We start from the raw sequence: 22,765 nt of genomic DNA, 5'->3' as shown, positions 1-22,765 counted from the left end.
CAAACAGAATAGGGCGGCTGGGTCTTGGGGATCACAACAGTTGCCACATCGGTCTTGGGCGGGCGGGGGGGGGGAGAGCCCACTTCGGCGACGTGTTGGTAGAGCTCTAAGGGATGGGGAACCAACAGGTCCCTGTAAGGCGCATAATACTCTTGCGGAAAGCCGTCTGGCCCAGGTGTTTTCCCGGCCTTCAGCAGGGAAATGGCATAGTGTATCTCCTCTGGGGTAAAGGGGAGGTCTTATTCTGCCGTGTCCGCCTAATCGCATAATCTAATCTTCTAACTAACATTATACATGGATAACTGGGTATACTTCCACAGTACACAGGGTTATGCCACTCACTTTGACCTAGGAAATATGAGCTAGTAGACAGACCTAAGAAGCATGCATCATTCACCGGACAACCCAGCAAGGATCTGTATGCAGAATCTACTGTTACTTCAGAGTCAGGGAGGGCAGGCCACTTTAATTTGTGGACCACCTCATTCTCAGAAAAAAACAAAGATGCTTTGAAATGTCTGTGAATCTACTTCTTTTTAACTGTCTGAGGTTTCTGCCTCCTCAGGAGAGTTGCTCGACTCGAGACGGTTGAATCATACGGAACCTAGGCGCTCATTAGGATTGCGGAAGGACCGCCACCGCCAGCCATGCGGTGGCGGTCCTTCTGTCCTCCGACCACGATTTTCCCCCTGCCAAATTAGGATGGCGGGGGGAATCAGACCGCGATGGTCGCAAAGACCGTCCGCCACGGAACCACCACAGGCAATCCTTACAATTGGCTGGCGGAGCGGTCTTCATCAGTAAAATGGCGGCGCTGCCTAGCAGGCACCGTCCGCCAAATTACAATGTTGGCTGTAGACAGCCTTTCCATGGCGGTGGAAAGGCTGCCGGGGATTGGTTTTGGGGGCCCGTTGCGGACCCCCCTTGTGTTGGGGGAGGCGAGGGTGCACTACCCCCCCTACATTTCACAGCACTACGTGGCAGGCACCGTGTGGTGCCTGCCACGTAGTGCTGTAAAATGCAGAGCATGGCATATTGACATTGCGGCGGCTCTCGGCAGCACCCGCCGCAATGTTAATGATCAAGATCCGACCGCCTTGGTGGCGGTCGCATCGTGATCGGGTGTGCGGAGCCGCCGCATCCATGGTGGACGGTCCTGGTTTACACAAGGATGGCGGACAGACTTGTGTCTGTCCGCCAACCTAATGAGCCCCCTAGTTCTGATTATTTCTTCTGTCTGGTTGAGGTCAGACCGCACTGAGGGTAACTATCTGACCCACTTTAGGCCATCCGCCAAACAAGCTGTTTGTAGGTAGCCTGATGACTTTTAGGGCTGTGATGTGGCAACAAGACTGTCCTCACTGCACCACTTGTAGAAACTTCTGGATAGTACCTGTGGTGCACCCAGCATTGTAAGGGGGGAGCTCCTACAGTTACACCATCGAATGTAGGTGTATAAAGTAAGTTGAAATATCTTTGGTTAAAACGCTCTATGTCCAGTCTTCTCTTTAAAATCAGATCTACCTGCAACACACCCCTCCAAAGATTTGCTACCTTCTCAGTCATTGCCAGACTGCCTTTGATTTCCTCCTCAACTTCCACTATTTTAAACTTAATACGATGACAGGTACCTTGCAGGTCTTTTAATACACCTAAGCTTTGTCAAGCGTATGAGTCCTAAACTGTTCTTTGTTTGCTCCTCTAAAGGCTGGCACCATGGGGCTCTACATTTGTGTTTTTTACTCAAAATTATTGCAGGTCACGTGGAGCTCCCCCAGACAAATCATCAGTCTCCCACAGTGATCTGTCTGAACTGTGGGCTCCATCACTTGGTATAACAAGTAGTTCCCATTGGCTTCTCCCCGCTGGCCACCGCCTAGGGCTCTTCCATTTACCACGCTACAGTGGCGCCTTTCTAGAGCTTGATGGGGCTCTTCTTACAGCAGTCCCTGAATCATGCTATGTTCCAGGTAAATGGATAACTTTCACAACAGTTATCACCTCCTAGGAAGCTCTTAATGTGCCGCCATATCAAGCATACAGCAAGAGCTATTCTCTTCTTGAAAATACTTAAAAGCTCATCCACACTCTATTGTCATATCATGCCTGATTAATGGCAACCTCATTCTGGAAAACTAGCCCAAAATCCGCTACCCACATACAAACAGATGTTCCACACCAGATCCAAGTTGGTTTAGGGTGCTAGTGGGCCAGATGAAATAATCTTTGTACCCAGCTAACCGTGTGCCGGTGTGCCCCTGGCAGTTAGTCTCCACAGTGGGACATAGTTCAAGGTGAAGACAGTTAAGGGCCAAACCGATCTTAGTCGCTAGTCAATGCAGGGGCTTACTGGTCCGGGAATGGGCCTAGCAGCCAACAAATGCTCCTGAGAGAGCAGTGTGGATGCAAAACATCATAGGCTTTGGGATGGGGTATCTGAGATAGGTGGTCAGGATTCAAATGCAACTTCATATGCGGATATTCTGGGAGTTTCAGCCAACCAGATACTGTCCCAAGGCACGAGTTAAACAAGAAATAGGTCTGTGTACCTTTAGGGCTGGAAAATGGTAAATTCGGGCCCCCATAAAGTCAAGTATCGCATTGGGTGGTTAAGGTGCAGGCTGACTCACCATACTGTTTGATAGTCCTGAAACCCCTTGGCACACACTTGGTTCATGAGTCCTTTCTGGCCTGCTTAACTTTTCCACAGCATTGAGGCGAGGCTGTTAGCAATAAGTTAATATACTCTAACTGCAGATGAAAGCAGGGTCTTTGCCCAGGTCTTTTCTCGTCAAAATGACATCAGAGGGAGGAGCGATAGGGAACTTGCCTGCCAAGACAGAAAACAGGCTGTTATTGACCCAAGTGTGTATTTGCATTGCAGTGCCATCTATAATGTCTATGGGGCTGCATTGCAGGCTGAGCAGCATTTATGACCTCACGCCTTTAAGCTAGGAAAAAGGCTACCTGGATAGAAACCTTATTTTATTCAACTACTCTTGTATACTCCATAGAGGACTATTCACACTGCATATGGTTTCCCAGCCAAAGGTCTGTAACATGCCATGCACACCATGTGGGGAGATGTAAGAAACTGTGTTATAGGGGACTAGCAGGATCCTACTAAGGAAAGGCTACTAGGACTTGTTCCCTCCAGGAATACCAGCAGAAAGAGTTGTGCCTGAATTACAATCGACTACGACCAACTCTACAATTCTGCATTCTCTCCATTGCTCGGTATGACTAGCTGGTAGCACATAAGATTAGTAAAGAAACCTTAGGGTCACTCCCTGTCCATTTCAACCTTGCTGTCTGTATGTTACTGTTCTAAAAACATGGAGTACTGCCAATGTACTCTAAGATTGTTGAGTCCACTGGGGGGGGGGGGGGGGGGGGGGGGGAGTCACAGAGCTGTCCTTAAAAAGTGTACATGGTGCCACAAGTTTTAAATCGATATTAAAGTCATAATGTCCCTATATACCAATTAACCAATATTCGTGCCTGAATAAAAGTCAGATCATTTATTAAGCTGGACCTTGAAAAATGTGTATTAAATACCATTATCATTGTATACTACCAGTGTAATGTTGCTCCTTAACGAACATGATGGGTGCTAACGGTAACCTATCCTTTACATTACAAATGATGTAGCTCTTCCTGTTACCTGACGCATGCTATGGCTGGATTTCGTTTAGCCAGTTATACCTCAGCTTAGTAGCTGTGGTCCTCTAACCCTCCAAATCCTCAGTTCTTAACCTGCCTTCAGAGGACCCCTTGGGATCCACGACCCCCGCCCAGGGGGTCGTGACTGCTTACAAAACGAAATAGCATTGATAATGTGAAAATAAATATAGATGCAAAATGTATAATTCAGCCTTTTCAAACGTTCTGTAAATGTGTAGGAATTTGAAATTCGATGTTAGAAAGTAAGTTGGTGTCTTCGGAGGATTCACAGGAGCAGTGCAAATGCATCAAACACAATATAGTATGGAAGATGGGTGGTCTCTGTTGAATTAAATTTAAAAAAAAAACCTAACCTCCTTAAAATGAACATTTTGATTTTGTTTTTAAGTATTTTTGTGAGTTAAATTAAATAGTTAATCATTTGTAGATTTGTTTGATTAATGGTTGTTTCTGCAGTTTTGTATATTGTTTTGATGGTCAAATCATTGAAATGGCTCCCTGGCTTCCATTAATGACTTAGTGGCGGTCCCTGGATCTCAACAGTGATTCAGTAAGGGTCCCCGGACTCCAGAAATCATTAAATGGGTTTCAAAGAAGTAAAAAGGTTGAGAACCACTGCTCTAACTCACTAAGTAATGTCCGAAACAAGCAGACTAACAGGAGCACACACAAACCTATGTTTAAGGTGCCACTCTCTTATCCATATTCAAATAACCGCAAGTAGCAGCTTTATGATTTTTGTTCACCTTCCATCCACGATGGGAAAGCCACAGACTACAACTGATCTCTAGTGTGAGGACAGCGTACCCATGACTTAAAACATTTAATCTCAGCTTTGATTTCATAGATTCTTTTTTTCTTTCCCCCCTTGGACTTGAATGTTCACTTAACATTCTGGCTCTAACTGCATTCCTAGTCCTCAGAAAAGTCTGACTACAAAGTGCCAGTTTTGTAGCTGTCCACGCAGTGAGCTCCTGAGTGGGACTTATCACCTAATCACAGCTAGCCAGAACCTTTTATATGACTATTGTGTACGTTTCTGCACCATGCTGGACCTGTACTGTACCAACATCTATATCCCATCTTCATCAAACATCATTCCCATTCAATAAAAATCATATTGCATGCTTGTACTTACTGCAACTTGTACTCTTAACTCACTTCAGTCTTCAAGGATACTAATGTCAGTACTTGGAAAGTATTTTACCTTGGGGTTTGGGGAAGTTGAAGTGATGAGGACATCATATCCCCAAGCGGCGATGGCTTCAAACCCAGAAGTCCTTGGTAGTGGGTTCTGTGAAAAGCTGTCACTCCAGGTATGGGTGCCAAGGCTTGCATCAGTAAGGCCTGGGATGTGACTGACGACAGCAGTATGGGCAGAAACAACCTAAGTGGATGTGTGAAGGAGGAGTAGGCGCACAGGTGATGATATCCTGTCCTCTTTCCCGAAAACTAACACCCACCTGTCACTGGTAGCCACAATTTGAAAATAAATACACTTATTACACTACTCAGAAATTTCGGAGTAATAATTGTCCAGTAATTTGTGTTATAGGAATTAGCAGTTATTAATAGTAATGCAGGCATTGACAGAAACCAAGATCTCGCAGAAAGGCCTACTAAACATAATCTTCATCAGATAAACCTCGGTCATTGCAAAACGTACTTGTTCTTGTGTTTGTCCTTTTATATGTCCTCTTCTGAGTTGCTCGCAAGTGCAGGCATAGCCAGTTCCTCCAGTAAAGTAACCATTCCATATCATGATCTGAACGTTTTCATCAATGGCAACTATTTTGGATTGTAGTCAGCTTTCATGGCCCTTTTTTGTGTACCCCTCTCTCGGCGAGTGCTCTCTTTGTGTTCCATCAACTTAAGTGCTGAAGGAGACTTAAAGATGCTACTTGTGAAATTGTGGCGATAGGCCCTCTAGGAGTAAGTGCAAAGTACCCCTCTTGCTGATTGCAGGAAGTTGAATTTTGGGGCTGGGCAATAGTAACATCTATTATTTTGGTAAGTTTTTAAGATGTCTGTGGTTTGTTACTAGTTAAAGCATTATTTATCTAGAATTAGAATCTGTTTCCTCTATAATGTTCCAGTTGTCAGTAAATTTTTTGCAGTTGCCGAGAAAGTAGGCACAAGCAATACTGTTTAAAAAATCTTATTTATAAAAAGTAATTTGTCTTTTATATGTATTTATAGGATTTCCCTGTGAGTGCCAGCTGCAGACAGCTTTTTCCATAGCCATGCTGCTTAATCCAGTCATCTCCAAGCTAGCAGGCAAACGGGTGGTGTTGGCCAGCGGATCTCCCCGGCGTCAAGACATCCTTACCAATGTGGTAAATAAAGATCATCTTTCCACTCTTGAGGTCTCGAAAGTATTTGGCAAAGCTGACAGTGTGCCTGCTTAGCTAATTGTTGCATAGTTTGTGAATTCATTCGTATGTATATTAGTGCTACGAGAGAGCAAAAGACACTTCTTCTAAGTGAGAGCTGGATTACCAGTCAGGAAAGTCCACCCATTAAACTCCAAAAACAGAACATTATAAGGCAAATTATGTGGCTTGTAAGCATATCAGTGTAGGCTGTTTGGGCTTAGAGAAAATACCCCCAATACTCGATGAGCACACCAGACTTGCAGCTATTCATGTTGGAAAAAATCCTAGACAGGAAAAATGCTTTCAACACATTTCTTGAAATGTGAACCCCATGTCCCTAATATGGTTGTAAAAGAGCTTAATAAGCTAAAAGCTGCCATTGGCATCTGTGATCTGCAGGTGTAAGCCACTTTAATTTATCATCCAACCGTAGTTGAGTAGCATTACATCGCTTAATAATAGCACCTGTTTACAGTCCTTTGAAATCAAAGAAGGGCATTATGATTAGCCGAATGAAAAACAATGATATTATCTAATAGTTATTAGAACATTGGAATGTTGGGAGCTCCATTGAAGACAATGGAGTGTTCGCTGCTTCTACCGGCCGGTAAAGGCCCGCGGAGCAACATTCCAATGTTTTAGAAAGGCCTCTCGAGAAGCCTTTGTTTAATTTGTTAGAACATTCTGCCCTCCAGTGGCAGAATGTTCTAATAGCCTTATAGACCTTCGTAGCAGGTCTATACCGGCTATTAAAGTCCCGTCCCTTGTTAAAGTCCCTCGCCTTTGGCTCGGGCCTTTAACGGGGGAGCGGGCCTTTAATAGCAGGTATAGCCCGCTACGGCGGGTTATAAGGCTATAATATCTCACCCCTCACATGTCCCAAAGGTCTGAGAGTCCTGTGCCTTCATCTTGAGTGGCGAGTCCCCAAATGCCAGGGCTAATTCAGTAATGCACCATCTTGGGATCGGCAGATCTTAACTCCGATTGGAGGAGGATAAGTAGATGGAAGATGGGACAGTTGAGGAAAGGGAGAGCTTGTTAACATGAGCCTGTTATTTGGTTTTCTTAAAAATGTATGCATAAAAGTAATTGGGGTTAAATATGTTTTCTTGAAAGCAAGGACTGGTGGAGGATAGACAGTAAGCAACATTGAGGAATTTACTAGTAACTATTGAAACCGCTAATCACATTAGAAAACCCCAGCTACTTTTCAATTTACAAATAACCTATATGAAGCTCAACAATGGAGATGCCCAACAGCTACCGTAGGAAAAGCTGGACAGCAGAGAGACACAGATCAGCATAGAAAGCATCATTATTGCCTGAAATTCAAGCCTGAGAACCCCAGTCCTTTACCATAGAGAAGATACTACCATGATCACTTGATATCGACATCTAACCCATCTCCAAGGCAGAATGCCCAGGTACAGAGGAAGTGTTCGGCAGCAACGTCATTCCTTACTCACCACCACTACTAATCACTGTAGGAAAGACCTGGCTGCCTCACTCTCTGGAAAAATATATAATTTCTATTTAAAAGTCAGTTTTACTTGTATAGGAAAACCACTGATGCTTCAACATACCTGGCTAGCAGCTTCTACTAGACTGCCAGCAATTATTTCTTCCTGGCTAGTTTGTCGATGCACACGTATGGAAAGAGAAAACTGTTTTTTAGGTCTTGCCTAGGCAGCGCATGCGCTGTCTCTCCGAGATATGAAGTAATCTGTATATTTGTTGAAACTCTACCTACTCCACCCTCTTTGCTTTTAATTGGTTTCTTCGCTTGTCTGCTTTAATTTCTTTGTTTTCACAGGTCAAAGCACTTTGTAGTTTGTCCTCTATTTCTTTGGGAATGCCTATGCAGCACCGCCTAACTACAGTATACATGCTGCTAGTGGAATGAAGTGTTTGTCTTGGAACTCCTTTTTTTCCGTGGTTTGCTTTTTCTTCTGTATTGCAGTGTTTGATGCACGTCTGTTGTGCCCCCACTGTCATCACCCCTACTTTTACCCACTTTTGTTGTCCCCCACCGCTACCCGCCTCTTCTCCTTGTTAATTGATGCTTCCTGCCTTGATCATTGCGTTATTAAGCATTTGAGTGTTGCCAGTGCCGTGTTAATGTTATTCTTTGTAATTTAATATCACACTGGAGAGCATTTTTGCGATGCGCATGGTGTTGAATGTTTCATAACACACTCGAGCATTTCTGTGATGCGCATGGTGTTGAATGTTTCATAACACACTCGAGAGCATTTCTGTGATGCACATGGTGTTGAGTGTTACATAACACACTCGAGCATTTCTTTGATGCGCATGATGTTGAATGTTTCATAACACACTCAAGAGAATTTCTGTGATGCGCATGGTGTTGAGTGTTTCACTGGTATTGTCTCCAGCCTTACTTCGGTTTCAGTTGGGCAGTAAAGCAGAGGGTGCCTTTGAGAGCTTTACGGGGTGTGAGCTGCAGACCCCCACCAAATGGGCAGCAGCTGTAGAAAGAGTCACTGGGAGCTTATTATGTGAGGTCTGGCAGGGAAGGGGCGCTTAGCCAACCCCCGAGCTATCTCTCTCTCTCTGTGGCTAATGAAAGTGCTGTGTAAAATGTGGTTTCTCTGTGCTCCCTTTAAACAGGAACGATTTGTACCGAAAGTGGTGCTTGGGGTTACCTTTCTTAGCTTTATTACAAAGCCCGAAGGAGCTGTACAGGCCACGCCACAAATGCAATTGTATTTTGGCACATGTTCCTGTACAGGCCACGCCACAAATGCAATTGTATTTTGGCACATGTTATATATTTAGTTTGCGGCTGACGAACCACTATTTCTTTCTGGTCTCGGGAGGATGAGGAACTGAGTTGTCCCTGCAGTATTTCGCATCTCTGCTGCATTTAGCCATGGAGTTTTATTTAAACGTTAATACTGTTTAGCATTTGTACTTTCCTATCACCTGCTTAGCCATGGACAATTGATATGCAGTTTGACCTATAGAACGCTAAGGATCTTGCCTTGATTGTATACCTCTCTAATGGGCTATCCTATCCCTTTCTCCTCTCCTTTCCTACTTTGCTGTCCTTTTCCGCCTTTCATCTCCTTCTTCTATCAAGCCATATCACCAAGTGGGTAAGCACTAGCAATGTACTAACGTCTAAGGTCCGACCTTGGTGCTGCCTGCAACAGACTATGTTGATTGTATACACTATATAAAAATGTTAATAAAAACAATTAAAAAAAGAAGTGCTTAATAATTGTGCACTGATCGCTCTAAAATTATACCATCCGTTTTGATGGCAGTGAGGCTTCATATAAATTATTATGAAAATCAGCTGTATATATGTTAATAAGATTGTATATGAAGTGCTCATGGTAACAGTATAGCAATATCCATTTAATGATATTCCGCACATTCTATGAGCAGATTGATGTTTGGTTACTGCCGCTTTTATAGTGCTTAATTTGTACCAGAAGAGGTGCAGGGGCTAACCTTTCTTAACTTCATTACAAAGCCCGGAGGAGCTGTACAGGCCACGCCACAAATAGAATTGTATTTTGGCACATGTTATATTTACTATGCAGCTGACCAACCACTATTTCTTTCTTTTCTCGGGAGGATGAGGAACTGAGTTGTCCCTGCAATATTTCGCATCTCTGCTGCATTTAGCCAACCCACCGAGCTATCTCCGTGGCTGTTTGCCAGTGCTGTGTTAAATTTGGCTTCCTGTAAACGGGAACGATTTGTACCAAAAGTGGTGCCGGGGGTTACCTTTCTTAGCTTTATTACAAAGGCCGGAGGAGCTGTACAGGCCACGCCACAATTAGAATTGTATTTTGGCACGTTATATATTCAGTATGCGGCTGAATAACCACTATTTCTTTCTGGTCTCGGGAGGATGCTGAACTGAGTTGCCCTGCAGTATTTCGCATCTCTGCTGCGTTTAGCCAACCCACCGAGCTATCTCTCTCTGTGGCTGTTTGCAAGAGCTGTGGGAAAACTGGTTTCTTTGTGCTTCCTTTAAACTGGAACGTTTAAAGTTTTGGTGTTTTATTTAAACGTTAATACGGTTTAGCATTTGTACTTTCTTATCACCTGCTTAGAAAGTGCTGAATAATTGCGCACCGCTCCGCTCCAAAATAATACTGTCCGTTTTGACGGCAGTGAGGCTCCAAATAATTTGTCATTATGAAAACCAGCTGTATAAATGTTAATAAGATTGTATATGAAGTGCTCATGGTAACAGTACAGATTGGACAGGGCGAGTGGTGCACGTGTGCCCTGCTTGTGCTCTTGCACGCACACTGTCTCGCTGTGTCTCTGTCACCTTTCAAAATATGTGTGTTAGTATAATGTATGAAACACACAAGCAGAAGTGGACTGGCCCATAACTACACAGGCTGGTGGCTTTCAAAGGCCGTTCTGCTGGGGCAGAGTCAGTCAAACGTCAGGAGACCAATAAAAGATGCACTCCTTTTATTTCACAAAACGCCGTAAGGCCTTCAAGCCAGGCATGCTATATAGAATGGAAAGGGGGTCTTCATCTGTATATTAAGACAGTCGAGGAGATTGAAGAACATTCTCCTAAGGCAAAAGAGAACTTTGTGCCTGTCGCGAACCTGCATCAGGGTGAGGAATAAGCTCACGAGTGCCATGTAAATGTGTATTGCGTCATCATTAAATGCAAGACCTAGTGGGAATACTGTTGACTTTTCCTGACATTTGCAGTGCTTTGAAAATGGCATTGTAATAATTTGCTTGTGCATAGTCGGTGGCCTACATTAAATGTCTGTTTCCGTGTTTTAGGCACCATGTAGTTGCTGTCTTTTGTCTGTAAGTTACCTTGTGATTATTGGAAAATAATTTCAAGTTTACTTGCACAAAAGCTATAAACTATCACCACTCGTGGATCTAATTATTCTAAAGAAAACTTCGTATACAATGCACGTTTGCTCAGGTAGCTGTACTCTTCCACACATTCTATACGCAGCAGGTGGTTTTGTTACATCCGCTTTTATAGGGCTTAATTTGTAACAAAAGTGGTGCCGGGGCTCTGATCAAAAGCAGCTTTAAACACAATTACTGCAGATATAGGTATGAGATCAACGTCACTGCACGTATAGGTGTCAAATCGCCATCACCGCAGATATAGGTGTGAGATCACTATCCCTGCAGATATAGGTGTGAGATCACAATCACTGCAGATATATAGGTGTGAGATCACCATTACTTCAGATATAGGTGTGAGATTACTATCACTGCAGATAAAGGTGTGAGATCACCATTACTTCAGATATAGGTGTGAGATTACTATCACTGCAGATATAGGTGTGAGATCACGATCACTGTAGATATTGGTGTGAGATTACTATCACTGCAGATATAGGTGTGAGATCACTATCACTGCAGATATTGGTGTGAGATTACTATCACTGCAGATATAGGTGTGACATCACTATCACTGCAGATATTGGTGTGAGATCACTATCATCGCAGATATAGGTTTGAGATCTCTGTCACTGCAGATATAGGTGTGAGATCACTATCAACGCAGATAAAGGTGTGAGATCACTATCACTGCAGATATATAGAATACCTAGGTGTTCAGAATACGAGAGTTTAAGCTATTGGCATTGTAAATGACAATGCCTTTTATTTATGTTTTAAAAACGATAACAAAAATAAAAGGCATTGTCATTTAAAATGTCAATAGCTCAAACTGGTGTACATTCGAGACCTATTGCATTGCAAATGCTTGTCTTGTGCACAATCTATTTCGCTGTGCATTGCACTCTCAGCCTTTTTTCACAAATGTCAACGAAGGCTAAGACCATAATCACGTTTCCGTCCAATTTGGGTGAGCCCTTTTTAGGTCTCGGCTAGCGTAGGCTGCGCAGACATGCGCAGTCTCGCTGGCGAGATTTTATGTTTTTGGGTAGCTTTCACTAGCGGGGTTTAAGCCCCGCCCCTCTTTTCCATTGGCTGACGTCACCGTTTATGGTAAACGGTGGCCAGCCATTGGAAAAGAGCTTCCAGTGACGTACACTTTTCTCTTTTAGAGTCGTCCCAGTTGGACTGGCTCGCTTGACTTACGTGTGTGGTAAAAGGTTTCTTCTCTTTATGGGGCCATGTGTTTCAAACATATGGCCCCATAAAGACAAGAGATGGATGCTTGTTATTACTCACCTCCCCTTGAATCAAAGACTGCAAAAGATGGCTTCTCTTTGTATGTTTACTGGGTGTTAGTTGATAGGCGGCTTCTGGCGTGTTCAAAGGAAGCTTGTGGTTTGAATGGAACACTGCTGCTCAGTCTGTAGCTGTAGACAGGTGCAAGGACCAACAGCCAAAATGCGTATTTTTCCTTAGAAATGAAAACGCTGGCTGGGATCCTGATTCTACTTTTCCTCGTTTTGGGTGGGTGACCTCTGGTTGTCAATCACCCTTCAGGTTGATTTCCTGTCAACGTCTCGACCCCTCCCTCGCTCCTGTGTCTGCCTCTTATTATATTTTGTAAACTGGTGACGTGATCCAGTGAATGTTGCCTTGAACACTCGATTCCACGCTCGACAAAAAAGTAACTTCCGGTGAAAAGGCGAGATTCACTTTGTCTCTCTGTACACACAAAGCCGGAGCGGTGATTGGCTGGCGTGTGGCTGACGGGCGCGGGACACGGCTCCCCATTCAGTCCATGGAAATGGGTCTCTGTAACACGGCCTGCGTGGACTCATGGCACCATGGTAAGCCTGACACCAGCTGTGTGCTCTGTACATCCCGGGGGCTGTGTGCTCTCTGTATCCCTGGGGCTGCGTGCTTCGCGACTTTGTGTGCTCTGGGCATCCCGGGGGCTTGTGCTTCGTGACGTTGTGTGCTCTGGGCATCTTTGGTCTGAGTGCATCTTGGGGGTTGTTGTGTGGAGAATGTCTGTCTACTCGAAACATAGGTACCCGATCAAGGGGTGTTTTGTGTACATCTGCGTGACGTCTGAAGATCTGACATGGCTCAGAACCCGGTTTTTTAGGCTGCTAGACAACTCAGCGAGTTGAGCGCCAACTGCAGTGATCATTGGGTAGCCCATGGAGGCTCAGAACAAGGTTAGGGTGGGTTGGCAGTTCATCCCCCTCAGGCTGACAAGACTACAGTGACTGCGGCAATGCATATTTTTGCTGTTTAAGCGCAAAAGGGAAGTTAATTTTGTTGTCGCTACGAAAGTTTAAGTTTCACCTGCAGAAGTGTGTAACCGAAAGGTAACAGTTTAAAATCCTGGCACGTCCACTCAAAGTTTTAGCCACCAGAAACTGATAAAATGAGTGCCGTTAGGTAAAAACCATACCTGCTGTTTAGAAGACTGGCTAACATGGACACTAGTCAGCTCTATCAAAATACAGCTTACTATTAAACGTTACCATACCTAATCCATTTAGCGTCCTCTTGTCCTGTCCATATATAAAAAGTTTATGGAAATTACTCAATGGAATCTGTATCTATTTATTTGGCAGTTTCATATAGCGCCCAAGGTCTCCTAAGTCACTTCGCAACACTAATGGAAGGGTAAGGATTTTAATTTTTTCATATCATTGCCAGGTTAGGGAACCTTCTGTTTTGTTTAGAGGGGTTGTGGCAGTTTTAGAAATTTCTGGAAAATTCTGAGCAATTGTACTAGATTTCTAGCTCTTTACTGACGCGGTCCCACCTTCCGTCTTGGCCACACATCTTTTATAGCGCTCATGCAGCTAGGTAATTAAATTAATCACATCATTCTTTGGCACCCAATCTAGCGAGGGGTTAGGGCACAATACATGCAACATATCATCCCTGGACCTCCTAAACTCCAGTCCATGGTGGGAACCTTGGAACTCTGTGGAAAGGCATCCCAGAGAGCCGAGAGCGCTGTGAGGCACACTAATGCGAGACTGTGCGCTACACAAATGCCAGCATCATAATAGAAGATTCACTACACACCGTTGTTGTTGTTAAATTAGTGAAACCTTTTAATTATTGCATGTGTGCGGCACTGTACAATACATCCAATGTGTGAAAAGCTTTAAAGTTTTCCTAGGCATATTATTGTGTGCAGTGGCCCTTACGCGCCTCACACCATTGCACTATTGTGCACTGTGGTGCAAAGGTACGTGCTTGGCGTTGGGCACCCTGGTTGTGCCCCAGCTGTGGGAGAGAGATCTTAGAAGATACAACTCTACCCTGCTCTCTCCCCCTAGAATAATGCGGTGCAGAAACTTTGGCTGCTGTGCAGCTTTGCACTACAAATTTGCACCATGGCAGTTTATAGTAAGAGGTTACTGTAGCGGTCTAGTTGTTGCGAGAGCTGACGACCCCAGGAAGCACACACACACTATGTATTACTCTCTGGCCAGGCGTGGCCAGAGAGACTATAAATAAAAGGGCGGAGGTCGCTTGGGACCTTCCGGCCCAGACTAGCACACCTGCCTCATGTGTATGCTTTACTCCCCGCCGTAAGCCCCACGTGGCACACCAGTGGTAGGCCCCATCACGCTGTAGTGCCCTCACACACGGGCAACTCTACACTGGCGACGAGGGTGGGCCCATACCTGCATCGTCGATTCCCCGCACGGTGGCACAGCCCCTCCAGGGCCGCGCGTGGACACCGAGGGCTGTATGCTCCGGCGCTGACCCAGCAGCACTCCGGGGAACCCGCATCGCATCCTGCTTCCAGGCGGTGGCTGCCCAGATCCGGCGGACGTCATCGCGCGTGCTGGACGCCGCGTGTTCCGGCGGAGAAGGTCAGCGCGAGCCTGGCGTCTGTCTCACGATGACGGCGAACTGCCGGTAAGCCAGGGGGCGGTCCCATACGCTGATGAGCATGCGAGCTGCGTGATTCAGGGGAGATTCTGGCAGCCACAGGAACGCAATGACCCAACCAGCATTGGATGGCACATGGGAAGTGTATGGCCTGCAGGGGCAGATATAGTCCTCCAGTCCTGTGCATCTGCACCAATAAGCATTGGCAACCACAACAGGCCTACAGTACGGACGCTCCCAGTGAGGCTCACCCAGCAAGCGAAGGAGTGCATGCAGCATAATTGTTGGCAGGCAGCACGAAGGGGAATAGCACGGCTCGCCCCTCACGCACCGGGCGAATCAAGCATTGGTAACTGCAAATACCACAGTCAGTGCAAGTTGAGCTACACATAAACAGTCAACATGGTGGACCAAGCAGCGGCAGGGCCAAGCCACCAACCAGTGGCACCAGCACCGCTAGCGACACCAACACACTCGCAAGTGAGCGCGTTGCCCCCATTCAGTGAACTAATTGACCCCGCAACAGCGTCTCCAAGATGGAAGGTGTGGCTGAGCCACCTCGATAACTATTTCATAGCCACAAGGGAAACCGACGACAAAGTCAAACGATCGCTTCTATTACACTTCGCGGGAGATGAAATCTACAAACTGTTTGCACACCTACCAAACACAGGGCCAGCAACAGACTATGATGCAGCTGTCAGAGCTTTTAACGCACACTTCGATCCTCAGCTGAACCCAGACTATGAGCGGTTCAAATTACGACAAGCACGTCAGCGAGACGGCGAATCCATGGATGCGTTTCACGCCCGTCTTCAAAAACTGGCTAGCACATGCACAGAGGATGACCCAGTGAAGGAAGCACATGCGCAGTTAATTCAAGGATGCCGAAACAAAACCCTGAGAACCCTGATCCTCCGCCAACCTCGCATTTCACTAGAAGATATCCTTATCTTGGCACGCTCACACGAGCTGTTGGATGTCCGGGCGTCTGCGATGGAAGCGGCCCTTCATACTGCAGCAGAGCAGACAGTAACGGTCAAGACAGAGAGAGCCGATGTGCTACGCACGATGCCGCGCGGGGCCCGTGGAAGGTGGCCCACCCAGACGCCACGAAGATCGCAGTGTGGGTACTGTGGAAAAGAAGAACACCCACAAGACAGTTGCCCAGCACGAGGAAAGATGTGTACCAAGTGTGGCATCCCCAATCATTCCTCGAGCGTGTGCAGAGGAGGGGCAAGGCCGAAAGGAGTCTCAGGAAGGAAGGTACCATACAGGCAGGTGAAACAACTATCGATTGACGATTCAGCTCAAGCAAAGACACACAGCTCACGGCCGGTGCACCGGCAATACGTGGAAGATTCGTCATCAGAAGAAGAAGAGTGCCATTTCGTGTCGTTTGTGAACGATTTGAAGAAACAACGTCGCCCACAGCCAACCTGTGAGGTCAAGATAGCTGGGACACCTGTCACTGCCCTAATAGACACGGGAGCATCCGTCAATGTAATGGGCTACCAACATTATCAGGCACTCACATCCAAACCTCAGCTGACGCCATCAAAGGTGAAAATCCTCACATACGGGAGCCAGGTTCCGCTCCCGCTAAAAGGAAAGATACTAGTAACCGTCCAATCGGAAGACCATGAGGTCACCACGACGTTCCACGTGGTAGACAAGGAAGCCGACATTTTGCTCGGGAGCCACACGGCCAAAGACCTCTCGTTAGTCACATTCGCCAACGCGGTGAAGACGACACAAACAGAAGACATCTTAGCACAGTTTCCACAACTGTTTCAAGGTCTAGGCACCATAAAAAGACCTCCCATTAAATTACACATTGACACTGCAGTAAAGCCGATAGCATTACGACACAGGAGAATACCTTTCCATTTGAGACCACTAGTAGAACAAGAACTAGTGAAGCTCGAGCAACAAGGTGTCATAGAAAAAGTGTCGGGCCGACCCCGTGTGTGTCCCCAATGGTGATCGCAGAGAAACCCCGCCAACCGGGGAAGATCCGAATATGTATCCACATGAGGATGCCGAACCAAGCCATCAAGAGGGAGCGACACCTGACGCCCACAGTTGATGATATCCTCGCTGATCTGAACGGTGCACAATGGTTTTCCAAGCTAGACTTGAACGCTGGATACCATCAACTAAAACTGGATAAAGACAGCAGGTATATAACTACGTTCTCGACACACCTGGGCCTGCGGAGGTACAGGCGTTTGAACTTTGGAATATCTTCCGCTGCGGAGATATTCCAGAATGCAGTAAAAGAAGTGCTAACGGGGTTGCAAGGAGTCATGAATGTGAGTGACGACATCCTGATACACTCAGCGACACTAGAAGAACATCACCGCCGACTAAAGGCAACCCTCAAACGGCTGGCTGAACATGGGGTGACACTGCACAAGGAGAAGTGCCAATTCTTCCAGGGCTCCATCGAATTCTTTGGATATGTGTTTGGTCCTGAGGGAGTGAAAGTTGACCCGAAGAAATCGGAGGCCATTCAACTAGCGCCAGCGCCGAGCACCTCGTCGGAGGTGAGGAGCTTCATGGGCATGGCAACGTACTGTGGGAGATTCATCCCAAATTTAGCAACGATAGCTGAACCCCTGCGCCAGCTAACAAAGAAAGACGCCGGGTGGCAATGGGGCACAGGGAAGAAGAGGCTTTTCAAAAAATCAAGTCAGCTTTGCTAGCCAGTACAACGATGGCGTACTTCGACGTCAACCGGCAGACAGAACTGATAGTGGATGCTAGTCCCGTGGGACTGGGGGTGGTACTGACCCAAGAAACAGAACTAGGAACCTGGGCACCCCTAGCATTCGCCAGCAAAGCGCTCACAGCGACTGAAGCCAGGTACTCGCAAATTGAGCGAGAGGCCCTCGCAATCAAATGGGCCTGCAACCATTTTCACTTGTACATAAGTGGACACTCGTTCCGAGTGGTGACAGACCACCAACCACTCTTACCACTGTTCCGAGGAACTGCACCACATCCTTCCCCGCGGATTGGACGATGGGCTATACAACTTCAACATTACCAGATGGAACTAGTTTACCGCCCTGGCGCCAAAAACCCAGCCGATTTCCTATCTTGACACCCGGCGCACCAGGAGGGTTCAGATATGAAGCAAGAACGGAGAACCGAAGAGTTCGTAAGCATGATATCGCAATGGGCCTGCCCGCAGGCAGTGTCAAGAGAGGAAGTAACGTCACATATGGAATCGGACATGGTCCTCAAAAGAACAGTAGACGCGATAACAAGAGGGTCATGGGATGGTTTTCTCAGCATCGGCTAAGGGTGGAATGAGGCCGAAAGAACACGGCTGGGGAAAATGTGGAGAGTACGGGATGAGCTGAGCACGACAGAAGATGGAGTCCTGCTACGAGGGTCCCAGATTGTTATCCCGCAGAGCCTGCACGACCGAATCACTGTCCTAGCACACGAAGGTCACCAGGGGACCGGAAGAATGAAATCCCGATTGCGGGAGAAGCTATGGTTCCCCGGGCTAGAAGAAGCCGTGGACAGAACGGTCAGAAACTGCCAGGCATGCCAACTGACCGGAAACGCAGAAGCGCCAGCCCCGGTGATCACAGAAGATCCTGCACCTGCACCCTGGGTGAGGGTGAGTTTAGATTTTGGGAGTTTCCCGGACGGGAGAGTCACCGCGGTACTAGTGGACAGCTATTCAAAATACCCCTGTGTGGAAATACTGCCATCCACAGCGTTTAATCACTTAGCCCCAGCTCTCCTAAAAGTATTTGCACTGTTTGGCCTACCGCAATCGGTCAAGACAGACAATGGACCCCCCTTCCAAGGTAGTGAATTTTAAGGAATTTCTATCCAGACTTGGAATAAAACACCACCGCATAACCCCTCAATGGCCTCAAGCTAATGGCGAGGCCGAGCGATTTATGCGGACCATTAACAAAATCCTGCGCATAGCTGTTGCGGAACAAATTGATCCGGAAGTAGAGCTTCAAAAGTTTCTGCGAATGTATCGCAGCACACCACACTGCACCACCCAAAGAACACCTTGGTCATTAATGCTAGCCGGACCTCGGCGAGACAGTTTTCCAGTGTCTGACAACTGGGAGCCAGAGCCGTACGACGCGTCAGCGACGCAGCACCGCAGAGCCATGACCAATGAGAAGGCAAGCCACCGAAGGAGAGCAAAGAGCCGGACTCTGAGGCCGGGCTGCAGGGTCCCAATAAGAAATCGAAGGAATGGAGGGAAGTTCCGAACACCCTACGAAGTTGGATCATGGCTGGTGCAGGAAGTCAGAGGTACGTCAGTAACGGTGGAGCGGAATGGAGAAGTTGTTACCAGAAACATTTCTTGGTTCAAATAAGTTCCGGAGGAAGAACAAGAACGTCAGGCGTCAAGAGATGCGCCGAGCGCAGACATGACCCTGCATGACTCAGGTATGACTTGCCCCGACGAAACAAAACAAGGATCACAATCCACAAGAGAAGAAGAAGAGGCTGCGGTGCCAAGGCTAACCGGTGAACCTGGAACCGGTAGTCCTACCAGAAGAATGAGCACCGTGCAACACAGATACAACCTGCGTCCCAATCCGCGACCAAACAGCCAGCTCACTGACTTACCATGGAGTGCACAGGCTGGCCGGAAAAGAAAAGAACTGATTTGGAATGGGATGTAGCGGTCTAGTTGTTGCGAGAGCTGACGACCCCAGGAAGCACACACACACTATGTATCACTCTCTGGCCAGGCGTGGCCAGAGAGACTATAAATAAAAGGGCGGAGGTCGCTCGGGACCTTCCGGCCCAGACTTGCACACCTGCCTCATGTGTATGCTTTACTCCCCGCCGTAAGCCCCACGTGGCACACCAGTGGTAGGCCCCATCACGCTGTAGTGTCCTCACACACGGGCAACTCTACAGTTACACTGACACAGAGGGTGACGGGGAACGGCTTGGCTGCCAACGCTCTTTATGGCACAGCACACACAAATGGGAGAGGGAGTTCCTCGAGACACAGCGTTTACATGGAGTGGTCACTACACTACTTTAGGGGTGGGACTGAGGAGGAGCCCTACCCAGTGTCCGCCAAAGCTCACTGAGGCTGCATGCAGGCATAAGTGGGAGCTACCTGGCGCGCAGAGTTTACAGTAACTTCATTCCTAGAGATGCCGGGAGTGACAGGTGACCCCTGCCCTTACAGTAACCCAGGACATACCACTTCATGAGGTGGGGGGAGGGGTGGCTCGGTCATGTGTTTCCCTTTCCATAGCCCCGCCCCTATGGTCCACGGAAGCTGCCACAGGTGGCATGATAAGGCTTGGGAGACCCCCTGCTCATCACACGGCTTTTCACTCACTATGGAGGTTCCAGAAAGAAGGGGCTGTGGGGGCAGCCCCCATAGCCCTGCATGCACGTGACAGCCCTGGCCAGGTGGATGCTGCACACGTGTCCAGACCACACTGTGTGTACAGCAGACCACCTGCCTCTCACAGAACGGGCTCCGACCACTGTGAATACAAACGGGGGGAGGGGTGAGTACAGGAGGTGCCAGGAGTGTCTGTGGCACTGACGGGGCAGAAGGGAGAGAGAAAGGGATAGGATGTGGTCCGTCGGCTTAAACTGCCGACTTTGGTGCAGGAAACCAGGGTTCGAGCCTCGAGGTCGCGTCCACATCCTGTGATTCTGGGCAAATCACTTAATCTCCCCTTGCCTGAATGTGTAATGTAAATACGGCGCTCATGTAAAGCGCTCCAATACCTTCGGGTCGAGTTCGCGCTATATAAATATGCAAAAAAAAGAACATTGAGAACAAAAAAACACGGGTGGAATGCTTCAGGAAAGGATGTAGCCTTGCGGCTAGAGCAGGCGAAGCTGGGGAACCGGGTTCGAGTCTCGGCTACGACGCTCAACATCCTGTGATTCTGGGCAAATCATTTAATCTCCGCGTGCCTAAGAAAAAAACAAGCATTGAAAATGCAATATGTCTCGCCTTTGATTAAGTTAAAGCCATTTGCTTTGCTAATGGTATTGTATAGCTAAGCAAATGGCTTTAACTTAATAAAAGGCGAGACCTATTGCATTTTTAATGCTTGTTCCCTTTCACATGAGGAGAATATGCCCTTCTAACCACCTAATGACCATCTCATCTTGGGAACACGATGAAGTCTTTCACTGTCATCTCCATTGCTGAGACGAGTTAATCTGCGTTAAGCATTGCTAAGACTCCAGTGAACCCTGAGCTGGCCCATCTTCCTTAAATTGTCCAGCATCTCGCATCACTCTCCCTGATTCAACATACTACCGGCTGCACAGTCTTGGAATTCTACTTTATTTTCAAGGCTTCCTTTGTACCTTCTCACTAGGTCTCCAGCCAACATATGACATTTGTCAAAATTGATAACACTTGCCCAGGTGGCAAAGCAAAGTGTGCTAAATCCTCCCTTTTGCTAGCTTTCTGCATGGAGAGTATTTATCGTTATAGTGGATTCCAGGTCTTCTTCCTCAATCGTCTGTCCTTTGCCCTCTGTTGCTGCTTGTGGTTCTAAAAAACATGTTTCTTTTTTTCTGTTGCCTTCCATGATACTCTGTTGAGTCACCATGGACCACAAAAATGACATTGTGTATGGCCCACATGGAAGGGCTGTCTATATTAATGTTTTACTGTGTCTGTGCACAACCACCCACATGATCAATAAACAGAGTGAGTGGTTCAGAACTGGATTTAGACCGAATCACATGTCTATTGTCAGAGGTGGGAACTTTACTTGTAACCTATAGTCAGTCAGTCAGTCAAAATATCTTTATTCGACTCAATTAAAGTCATACAAAGAGATTAAAAAAACATTTCATACAAAGAGTTAGGAACATTTCATACGTGTTAAAATATGACAATAAAATAATTTACGTTAAAACAAATCTAGGCATACAAAAGTTAAAAAGGAATAACGATGGATCTAATGGGTGTGTTTTTTCATCCTAACTGCAGCTACCAAGAAATTGGCTATACAAAAGGTAATATGTATGTTGGGCAATGATTGCAAGAAGAGCAGAGCCGGTCTCACTTGTGTGAAGCCCGCCTCCTTCAAAGCTGATACCCGATATTTTTTCCTTGGCTCTAAATAAAACCCACAAAACATAACAAAATGCATGGTGTCTTGGGGTGACAAATGATCGCAACTGCAGGGTGAGGCTATTTCTGTTTTTTCCCATGTTTTAAAAGTGCCTAAATAAAAATGTAACAAATTAAACCTGAACTTGGTTAAAATAAACTTATGGAATGGAATTGTAACAAAACCAAGATACGGTGCTAAAGAAAATGAATTAACGAGTAAGTAATGGCCCCTTACTGATGGTTTCACTAATTCCCTTTCTTCACGAAGTGCTCTTGCCCTCCCCATAAAATGCTTTTTGACAAGATCGATGTCTTGGACCTTGATATCTTGGGGGGAAGTAAAGAGCTCTGGTCGTCCCAAATCTGAGAATACCTTCAACAGATAGGCCAGCCAGGGGATCTTTTTACAATGGTCTAGGGACAAGACGTCGGACATGATCTTATGGTTCAGTGGAAGGTCTTCATTAAGCCACGTCTTTAACCAAAAGATCAGGGGAGCCATATTCAACCCATCAGTAAGGAAATCTAGGCCCACCTCCAAGTGTATTGAGTAAGTTGGTGTTGACTGCGGCACAGAGAGGAGTGTCCGTATAAATCTGTTCTCCGCTCTCTGGATTGGTTCCACGTTTACATAGCCCCAAATTGGTGAACCATATAACGCAACGGCGACGGGTTTACTCTTGTAAATTTTTAACAACGCTTCCCTGGGCCTGGCACCTAACCTGCCCGCAAAGCCCATGAGGGCCGACGATGATCTAATAACCGCCAACCTCTTCGCCCTCACTTGAGGACCCCAAGTTCCTCTCTGGTCAAAAAGTACCCCCTAAGTAGG

The 22,765-nt window shown here is 46.7% G+C and overlaps 1 protein-coding gene across 1 annotated transcript in view; it reads left to right on the top strand.

The window, feature by feature from the left end:
* ASMTL (acetylserotonin O-methyltransferase like) overlaps positions 1-22,765 on the top strand; it is a 296,820-nt gene that overhangs the window by 23,158 nt on the left and 250,897 nt on the right. The window contains exon 2 of the mRNA XM_085622689.1: positions 5,884-6,020. Coding sequence (XP_085478815.1) covers positions 5,928-6,020 — 93 coding nt within the window. The 5' untranslated portion in view covers positions 5,884-5,927. The remainder of the gene's footprint in view (positions 1-5,883; positions 6,021-22,765) is intronic.

The sequence above is a fragment of the Triturus cristatus genome, chromosome 8 (genome assembly GCF_964204655.1).
Source record: "Triturus cristatus chromosome 8, aTriCri1.1, whole genome shotgun sequence".
Classification (NCBI taxonomy): domain Eukaryota; kingdom Metazoa; phylum Chordata; class Amphibia; order Caudata; family Salamandridae; genus Triturus; species Triturus cristatus.
The sequence above is the reverse complement of the archived record's forward strand: the minus strand, read 5'-3'. Positions and strand labels throughout refer to the sequence as shown.